General features: G+C 42.2%; 1 protein-coding gene across 1 annotated transcript in view; it reads right to left on the bottom strand.

Moving 5' to 3' along the window:
• Window positions 1–10,436, bottom strand: part of LOC120044116 (radical S-adenosyl methionine domain-containing protein 1, mitochondrial-like) — a 21,870-nt gene that overhangs the window by 6,808 nt on the left and 4,626 nt on the right. Inside the window, exons 4-7 of the mRNA XM_038988706.1 lie at window positions 8,476–8,698; window positions 8,002–8,144; window positions 5,467–5,530; window positions 4,380–4,527 (exon numbers count right to left, since the gene is read on the bottom strand). Of these exons, the coding sequence (XP_038844634.1) occupies window positions 4,380–4,527; window positions 5,467–5,530; window positions 8,002–8,144; window positions 8,476–8,698 (578 nt within the window). The remainder of the gene's footprint in view (window positions 1–4,379; window positions 4,528–5,466; window positions 5,531–8,001; window positions 8,145–8,475; window positions 8,699–10,436) is intronic.

Raw genomic sequence — 10,436 nt, 5'->3', positions numbered from 1 at the left:
TAACGTGCAGCACGCGGTGAACAGTATTATTAGTAGTGATCATTAACGTGCAGCAACCGTGTGAACCCTGCAGGTGAACAGTATTATTAGAAGTAGGTCATTAACGTGCCGCACCGTGTGAACCCTGCAGGTGAACAGTATTATTAGAAGTAGGTCATTAACGTGCAGCACCTGTGAACCCTGCAGGTGAACAGTATTATTAGAAGTAGGTCATTAACGTGTGCAGCACCAGCGTGAACAGTATTATTAGTAGTAGGTCATTAACGTGCAGCACCGTGTGAACCTGCAGGTGAACAGTATTATTAGAAGTAGGTCATTAACGTGCAGCACCGCGTGAACAGTATTATAGTAGTAGATCATTAACGTGCAGCACCGTGTGAACCCTGCAGGTGAACAGTATTATTGAAGTAGGTCATTAACGTGCAGACAGTGTGAACCCTGCAGTGTGAACAGTATTATTAGAAGTAGGTCATTAACGTGCAGCACCACCGTGAACAGTATTATTAGTAGTAGGTCATTAACGTGCAGCACCGTGTGAACCCTGCAGGTGAACAGTATTATTAGAAGTAGGTCATTAACGTGCAGCACCGTGTGAACCCTGCAGGTGAACAGTATTATTAGAAGTAGGTCATTAACGTGCAGCACCGTGTGAACCCTGCAGGTGAACAGTATTATTAGAAGTAGGTCATTAACGTGCAGCACCGTGTGAACCCTGCAGGTGAACAGTATTATTAGTGTAGGTCATAACGGCAGCACCGTGTGAACCCTGCAGGTGAACAGTATTATTAGAAGTAGGTCATTAACGTGCCGCACCGTGTGAACTCTGCAGGTGAACAGTATTATTAGAAGTAGATCATTAACGTGCAGCACCGTGTGAACCCTGCAGGTGAACAGTATTATTAGAAGTAGGTCATTAACGTGCAGCACCGTGTGAACCCTGCAGGTGAACAGTATTATTAGAAGTAGGTCATTAACGTGCAGCACGCCGTGAACAGTATTATTAGAAGTAGATCATTAACGTGCAGCACCGTGTGAAAACCTGCAGGTGAACAGTATTATTAGAAGTAGATCATTAACGTGCAGCACCGTGTGAAACCTGCAGGTGAACAGTATTATTAGTAGTAGATCATTAACGTGCAGCACCGTGTGAACCCTGCAGGTGAACAGTATTATTAGAAGTAGATCATTAACATGCAGCACCGCTGTGAACAGTATTATTAGAAGTAGATCATTAACGTGCAGCACCGTGTGAACCCTGCAGGTGAACAGTATTATTAGTAGTAGATCATTAACGTGCAGCACCGTGTGAAACCTGCAGGTGAACAGTATTATTAGAAGTAGATCATTAACGTGCCGCACCGTGTGAACCCTGCAGGTGAACAGTATATTAGAAGTAGATCATTAACGTGCAGCACCCTGTGAACCCTGCAGGTGAACAGTATTATTGAAGTAGGTATTAATGTGCAGCACCGTGTGAACCTGCAGGTGAACAGTATTATTAGAAGTAGGTCATTAACGTGCAGCACCGTGTGAACCCTGCAGGTGAACAGTATTATTAGAAGTAGGTCATTAACGTGCAGCACCGTGTGAACCTGCAGGTGAACAGTATTATTAGAAGTAGGTCATTAACGTGCAGCACCGTGTGAACCCTGCAGGTGAACAGTATTATTAGAAGTAGGTCATTAACGTGCAGCACCACGTGAACAGTATTATTAGTAGTAGGTCATTAACGTGCAGCACCGTGTGAACCCTGCAGGTGAACAGTATTATTAGAAGTAGGTCATTAACGTGCAGCACCGTGTGAACAGTATTATTAGTAGTAGGTCATTAACGTGCAGCACCGCGTGAACAGTATTATTAGAAGTAGGTCATTAACGTGCAGCACCACCGTGAACAGTATTATTAGTAGTAGGTCATTAACGTGCAGCACCGTGTGAACCCTGCAGGTGAACAGTATTATTAGAAGTAGGTCATTAACGTGCAGCACCGTGTGAACCTGCAGGTGAACAGTATTATTAGAAGTAGGTCATTAACGTGCAGCACCGTGTGAACCCTGCAGGTGAACAGTATTATTAGAAGTAGGTCATTAACGTGCAGCACCGTGTGAACCCTGCAGGTGAACAGTATTATTAGTAGTAGATCATTAACGTGCAGCACCGTGTGAACCCTGCAGGTGAACAGTATTATTAGAAGTAGGTCATTAACGTGCAGCACCGTGTGAACTCTGCAGGTGAACAGTATTATTAGAAGTAGATCATTAACGTGCAGCACCGTGTGAACCCTGCAGGTGAACAGTATTATTAGAAGTAGGTCATTAACGTGCAGCACCGTGTGAACCCTGCAGGTGAACAGTATTATTAGAAGTAGGTCATTAACGTGCAGCACCGCGTGAACAGTATTATTAGAAGTAGATCATTAACGTGCAGCACCGTGTGAACCCTGCAGGTGAACAGTATTATTAGAAGTAGATCATTAACGTGCAGCACCGTGTGAACCCTGCAGGTGAACAGTATTATTAGTAGTAGATCATTAACGTGCAGCACGTGTGAACCCTGCAGGTGAACAGTATTATTAGAAGTAGTCATTAACATGCAGCACCCTGGGAACAGTATTATTAGAAGTAGATCATTAACGTGCAGCACCGTGTGAACCCTGCAGGTGAACAGTATTATTAGAAGTAGGTCATTAACGTGCAGCACCGGTGAACCCTGCAGGTGAACAGTATTATTAGAAGTAGGTCATTAACCTGCAGCACCGTGTGAACCCTGCAGGTGAACAGTATTATTAGAAGTAGGTCATTAACGTGCAGCACCGTGTGAACCCTGCAGGTGAACAGTATTATTAGAAGTAGGTCATTAACGTGCAGCACCGTGTGAACCCTGGAGCGTGAACAGTATTATTAGAAGTAGGTCATTAACGTGCAGCACCGTGTGAACCCTGCAGGTGAACAGTATTATTAGAAGTAGGTCATTAACGTGCAGCACCGTGTGAACCCTGCAGGTGAACAGTATTATTAGAAGTAGGTCATTAACGTGCAGCACCGTGTGAACCCTGCAGGTGAACAGTATTATTAGAAGTAGGTCATTAACGTGCAGCACCGTGTGAACCCTGCAGGTGAACAGTATTATTAGAAGTAGGTCATTAACCTGCAGCACCGTGTGAACCCTGCAGGTGAACAGTATTATTAGAAGTAGGTCATTAACGTGCAGCACGCGTGTGAACCCTGCAGCGTGAACAGTATTATTAGAAGTAGGTCATTAACGTGCAGCACGCGTGAAACAGTATTATTAGAAGTAGGTCATTAAGTGCAGCACCGTGTGAACCCTGCAGGTGAACAGTATTATTAGAAGTAGATCATTAACGTGCAGCACCGTGTGAACCTGCAGGTGAACAGTATTATTAGAAGTAGGTCATTAACGTGCAGCACCGTTGTGAACCCTGCAGGTGAACAGTATTATTAGAAGTAGGTCATTAACGTGTAGCACCGTGTGAACCCTGCAGGTGAACAGTATTATTAGAAGTAGGTCATTAACGTGCAGCACCGTGTGAACCCTGCAGGTGAACAGTATTATTAGAAGTAGGTCATTAACGTGCAGCACCGTGTGAACCTGCAGGTGAACAGTATTATTAGAAGTAGGTCATTAACGTGCAGCACCGTGTGAACCCTGCAGGTGAACAGTATTATTAGAAGTAGGTCATTACGTGCAGCACCGTGTGAACCCTGCAGGTGAACAGTATTATTAGAAGTAGGTCATTAACGTGCAGCACCGTTTGAACCCTGCAGGTGAACAGTATTATTAGAAGTAGATCATTAACATGCAGCACCGTGGAACCTGCAGGTGAACAGTATTATTAGAAGTAGGTCCTTAACGTGCAGCACCGTGTGAACCCTGCAGTGAACAGTATTATTAGAAGTAGGTCATTAACGTGCAGCACCGTGTGAACCCTGCAGGTGAACAGTATTATTAGAAGTAGGTCATTAACCTGCAGCACCGTGTGAACCCTGCAGGTGAACAGTCTGAAGAGCAGACAGTAGATCAGCTGACTCAGTCAACCAGTCTGTCCATGCCCTCTACTGGCTGATATGGGGAGTGCACTTACTGATTTTTTAAGCGTTATGAAATGTGATAGTTTGTTATTCCCGATCTACAGTGACGAGAGCCTTATCGCGATGACGTGGCACGACACGATTTTCTGTTTGCACAGACGGACCACTTAGAAGTCAAATCATGGTGAAAATAGTTATCTTACCCACTCAGAGATCATAGATTATTAACAAATTGACAGGAATTTCATTCTGGAGTGGATTATCCCTTTAATGAGCAGCACGGTGTGAATTCTGCAGGTAAACAGCCTGAAGCGGAAAGTAGTTGACTCACAGTCCCAGGTAAGTGAGGGGTATCCTGCGTCGAGTCCCGTGACCCCTCTGCTGCACCTCTCTCAACCAGACATCAGGCTCCAGAGTCTGGGTACGGGCCTCTCGACACACATCCCCCTCTCCATGGGGGACGAAGCGACCATGGGCACCTGGTAGACAGAAGAGTCCCTCTTCAAATAAACAACCACAGATGAAGGCTTTATAGAGCATTCATAAAGTCTTTATAGAGCATTCATTACGGTGTTATAGAGCATTCACTATGGTGTTATAGAGCATTCATTACGGTGTTATAGAGCATTCATAAAGTCTTTATAGAGCATTCATTACGGTGTTATAGAGCATTCACTAGGGTGTTATAGAGCATGCATAAAGTCTTTATAGAGCATTCATAATGGTGTTATAGAGCATTCATAATGGTGCTATAGAGCATTCATAACGGTGTTATAGAGCATGCATAAAGTCTTTATAGAGCATTTATTACGGTGTTATAGAGCATTCATAAAGTCTTTATGGAGCATTCAGTACGGTGTTATAGAACATTCATTAAGTCTTTATAGAGCATTCATTACGGTATTATAGAGCATTCATTTAGTCTTTATAGAGCATTCATAAAGTCTTTATGGAGCATTCAGTACGGTGTTATAGAACATTCATTAAGTCTTTATAGAGCATTCATTACGGTATTATAGAGCATTCATTAAGTCTTTATAGAGCATTCATTACGGTATTATAGAGCATTCATAAAGTCTTTATAGAGCATTCATTACGGTATTATAAAGCATTCATAAAGTCTTTATAGAGCATTCATTACGGTATTAGAGCATTCATTACGGTGTTATAGAGCATTCATTAAGTCTTTATAGAGCATGCATTACGGTATTATAGAGCATTCATACAGTCTTTATAGAGCATTCATTACGGTATTATAGAGCATTCATTGCGGTATTATAGAGCATTCATTACGGTGTTATAGAGCATTCATTACGTCTTTATAGAGCATTCATTACGGTATTATAGAGCATTTATTACGGTGTTATAGAGCATTCATTAAGTCTTTATAGAGCATTCATAAAGCACTATTAACTCACCTGGGCCCACTCCAAGATACTGACTGGCCTTCCAGTAGCTCATATTGTGTTGGCTGATGGCACCCTTCAAAACAAACAGAAAATACACAAGGTATATTACAGATGTGTGCTGACTGTAGCAGGTAATATTCATATTCAATAGTTACCACAACCAATACAGCACAGAGAATAGCCTGGTGTTTCTACTGCAGGGTTTTCTACTAAAGGTGTTTCTACAGCAGGGTTTTCTACTAAAGGTATTTCTACAGCAGGGTTTTCTACTAAAGGTGTTTCTACAGCAGGGTTTTCTACTAAAGGTATTTCTACAGCAGGGTTTTCTACTAAAGGTGTTTATACAGCAGGGTTTTCTACTAAATGTATTTCTACAGCAGGGTTTTCTGCTAAATGTATTTCTACAGCAGGGTTTTCTACTAAAGGTGTTTCTACAGCAGGGTTTTCTACTAAAGGTGTTTATACTGCAGGGTTTTCTACTAAATGTATTTCTACAGCAGGGTTTTCTACTAAATGTATTTCTACAGCAGGGTTTTCTACTAAATGTATTTCTACAGCAGGGTTTTCTACTAAAGGTGTTTATACTGCAGGGTTTTCTACTAAATGTGTTTATACTGCAGGGTTTTCTACTAAAGGTATTTCTACAGCAGGGTTTTCTACTAAATGTATTTCTACAGCAGGGTTTTCTACTAAAGGTATTTCTACAGCAGGGTTTTCTACTAAAGGTATTTCTACAGCAGGGTTTTCTACTAAATGTATTTCTACAGCAGGGTTTTCTACTAAAGGTATTTCTACAGCAGGGTTTTCTACTAAATGTATTTCTACAGCAGGGTTTTCTACTAAAGGTATTTCTACAGCAGGGTTTTCTACTAAAGGTATTTCTACAGCAGGGTTTTCTACTAAATGTATTTCTACAGCAGGGTTTTCTACTAAAGGTATTTCTACAGCAGGGTTTTCTACTAAATGTATTTCTACAGCAGGGTTTTCTGCTAAATGTATTTCTACAGCAGGGTTTTCTACTAAAGGTGTTTATACTGCAGGGTTTTCTACTAAAGGTATTTCTACAGCAGGGTTTTCTACTAAAGGTGTTTATACTGCAGGGTTTTCTACTAAAGGTGTTTATACTGCAGGGTTTTCTACTAAAGGTATTTCTACAGCAGGGTTTTCTACTAAAGGTGTTTATACTGCAGGGTTTTCTGCTAAATGTATTTCTACAGCAGGGTTTTCTACTAAATGTATTTCTACAGCAGGGTTTTCTACTAAAGGTATTTCTACAGCAGGGTTTTCTACTAAAGGTGTTTATACTGCAGGGTTTTCTACTAAAGGTATTTCTACAGCAGGGTTTTCTACTAAATGTATTTCTACAGCAGGGTTTTCTACTAAAGGTATTTCTACAGCAGGGTTTTCTACTAAAGGTATTTCTACAGCAGGGTTTTCTACTAAATGTATTTCTACAGCAGGGTTTTCTACTAAAGGTATTTCTACAGCAGGGTTTTCTACTAAATGTATTTCTACAGCAGGGTTTTCTACTAAAGGTATTTCTACAGCAGGGTTTTCTACTAAAGGTGTTTATACTGCAGGGTTTTCTACTAAATGTATTTCTACAGCAGGGTTTTCTACTAAAGGTGTTTATACTGCAGGGTTTTCTGCTAAATGTATTTCTACAGCAGGGTTTTCTACTAAATGTATTTCTACAGCAGGGTTTTCTGCTAAATGTATTTCTACAGCAGGGTTTTCTACTAAAGGTGTTTATACTGCAGGGTTTTCTGCTAAATGTATTTCTACAGCAGGGTTTTCTACTAAAGGTGTTTATACTGCAGGGTTTTCTACTAAAGGTATTTCTACAGCAGGGTTTTCTACTAAAGGTATTTCTACAGCAGGGTTTTCTACTAAAGGTGTTTATACTGCAGGGTTTTCTACTAAAGGTGTTTATACTGCAGGGTTTTCTACTAAAGGTGTTTATACTGCAGGGTTTTCTACTAAAGGTATTTCTACAGCAGGGTTTTCTACTAAAGGTGTTTATACTGCAGGGTTTTCTACTAAAGGTGTTTCTACAGCAGGGTTTTCTACTAAAGGTATTTCTACAGCAGGGTTTTCTGCTAAAGGTATTTCTACAGCAGGGTTTTCTACTAAAGGTGTTTCTACAGCAGGGTTTTCTACTAAAGGTGTTTCTACAGCAGGGTTTTCTACTAAATGTATTTCTACAGCAGGGTTTTCTACTAAAGGTGTTTATACTGCAGGGTTTTCTACTAAAGGTGTTTATACTGCAGGGTTTTCTACTAAAGGTGTTTATACTGCAGGGTTTTCTACTAAAGGTATTTCTACAGCAGGGTTTTCTGCTAAATGTATTTCTACAGCAGGGTTTTCTACTAAATGTATTTCTACAGCAGGGTTTTCTACTAAAAGTATTTCTACTATAGCACAGTGGTAGGACACACACACACACACACACACACACACACACACACACACACACACACACACACACACACACACACACACACACACACACACACACAGAGAGAGAAAGAGAGTAGAACTTACATTTCTTGCAAAGTTGGACACCTCATACTGCAGATAGCCTCTCTTCTGAAGAATCCTCCTGGCAGATTCATACATGACAGCTGTGATGTCATCACTGGGCACGCTCACTTGGCCTTTCTGGACCTGTCTGAAGAGCTGTGTGCCTGTAGTTGACATGTTTACATTGGAGTCATTTAGCAGCAGAATCTCTTATCCAGAGTGACTTACAGTCAGGTCATATATTCATTTGGATACCTATTACCTGTCAATCAATACAGCTACTAACTCAACTACGCTAAGTAAAAACAACCACATATCACAGTCACTGCAAGTAAAACCTTCTTGAAAATATCTGTAAATTCAGTCTGCTGGGGCGGTGTAGTGGTGGTGTTCCTGCTACTGTCTCTCCTGTAGTCCTCTCCTCCATCTCCCCATCTGTACCTGTCAATTCAACTTCTAAATACCCAAAAAACTATCAGTGTTAGGAAGACATGCCTCTTTCCAGGGTCAGCTGGTACAGGGAGACGTGGTCATCACACACCGACAGCAGCTCATCCAATTCCAACTCCCAGGATGCAACGCTCTGACCAGGACGTCCGAACATGACGTCGACTGACACCCTACCCGGGCAGAGCCTCCGAGCCTCCGCTACGGTCTGCAAAGCATGCTGGGAGTTATGGTCTCTCCCCAGAACCTTCAGGTCGTCGTCCCGGAGAGACTGTTGGTTGAAAAGAAGCAGACATATGAGACATGTTAAACAGTGTCTCCTTCAGCTCCCCGACCAGCTCCACATAGGAAAAGTACAACTGGCTCTCAGAACAAAGCTAGTGATCCGTGACTGACTGTTCAGAACAAAGCTAGTGATCAGTGACTGACTGTTCAGAACAAAGCTAGTGATCAGTGACTGACTGTTCAGAACAAAGCTAGTGATCAGTGACTGACTGTTCAGAACAAAGCTAGTGATCGGTGACTGACTGTTCAGAACAAAGCTAGTGATCGGTGACTGACTGTTCAGAACAAAGCTAGTGATCGGTGACTGACTGTTCAGAACAAAGCTAGTGATCGGTGACTGATTGTTCAGAACAAAGCTAGTGATCGGTGACTGACTGCTCAGAACAAAGCTAGTGATCGGTGACTGACTGTTCAGAACAAAGCTAGTGATCGGTGACTGACTGCTCAGAACAAAGCTAGTGATCGGTGACTGACTGTTCAGAACAAAGCTAGTGATCGGTGACTGACTGTTCAGAACAAAGCTAGTGATCAGTGACTGACTGTTCAGAACAAAGCTAGTGATCAGTGACTGACTGTTCAGAACAAAGCTAGTGATCAGTGACTGACTGTTCAGAACAAAGCTAGTGATCAGTGACTGACTGTTCAGAACAAAGCTAGTGATCTGTGACTGACTGTTCAGAACAAAGCTAGTGATCTGTGACTGACTGTTCAGAACAAAGCTAGTGATCGGTGACTGACTGTTCAGAACAAAGCTAGTGATCGGTGACTGACTGTTCAGAACAAAGCTAGTGATCGGTGACTGACTGTTCAGAACAAAGCTAGTGATCGGTGACTGACTGTTCAGAACAAAGCTAGTGATCGGTGACTGACTGTTCAGAACAAAGCTAGTGATCGGTGACTGACTGTTCAGAACAAAGCTAGTGATCGGTGACTGACTGTTCAGAACAAAGCTAGTGATCGGTGACTGACTGTTCAGAACAAAGCTAGTGATCAGTGACTGACTGTTCAGAACAAAGCTAGTGATCAGTGACTGACTGTTCAGAACAAAGCTAGTGATCAGTGACTGACTGTTCAGAACAAAGCTAGTGATCAGTGACTGACTGTTCAGAACAAAGCTAGTGATCGGTGACTGACTGTTCAGAACAAAGCTAGTGATCGGTGACTGACTGTTCAGAACAAAGCTAGTGATCGGTGACTGACTGTTCAGAACAAAGCTAGTGATCAGTGACTGACTGTTCAGAACAAAGCTAGTGATCAGTGACTGACTGTTCAGAACAAAGCTAGTGATCAGTGACTGACTGTTCAGAACAAAGCTAGTGATCAGTGACTGACTGTTCAGAACAAAGCTAGTGATCGGTGACTGACTGTTCAGAACAAAGCTAGTGATCGGTGACTGACTGTTCAGAACAAAGCTAGTGATCGGTGACGGACTGTTCAGAACAAAGCTAGTGATCGGTGACTGACTGTTCAGAACAAAGCTAGTGATCGGTGACTGACTGTTCAGAACAAAGCTAGTGATCGGTGACTGACTGTTCAGAACAAAGCTAGTGATCAGTGACTGACCGTGTTGCATCACACTCTTATCCTCCAGGGTCTGACTGTGTTGCATCACACTCTTATCCTCCAGGGACTGACTGTGTTGCATCACACTCTTATCCTCCAGGGACTGACTGTGTTGCATCACACTCTTATCCTCCAGGGACTGACTGTGTTGCATCACACTC

The sequence above is a fragment of the Salvelinus namaycush genome, chromosome 3 (assembly GCF_016432855.1).
Source record: "Salvelinus namaycush isolate Seneca chromosome 3, SaNama_1.0, whole genome shotgun sequence".
Classification (NCBI taxonomy): domain Eukaryota; kingdom Metazoa; phylum Chordata; class Actinopteri; order Salmoniformes; family Salmonidae; genus Salvelinus; species Salvelinus namaycush.
The sequence above is the reverse complement of the archived record's forward strand: the minus strand, read 5'-3'. Positions and strand labels throughout refer to the sequence as shown.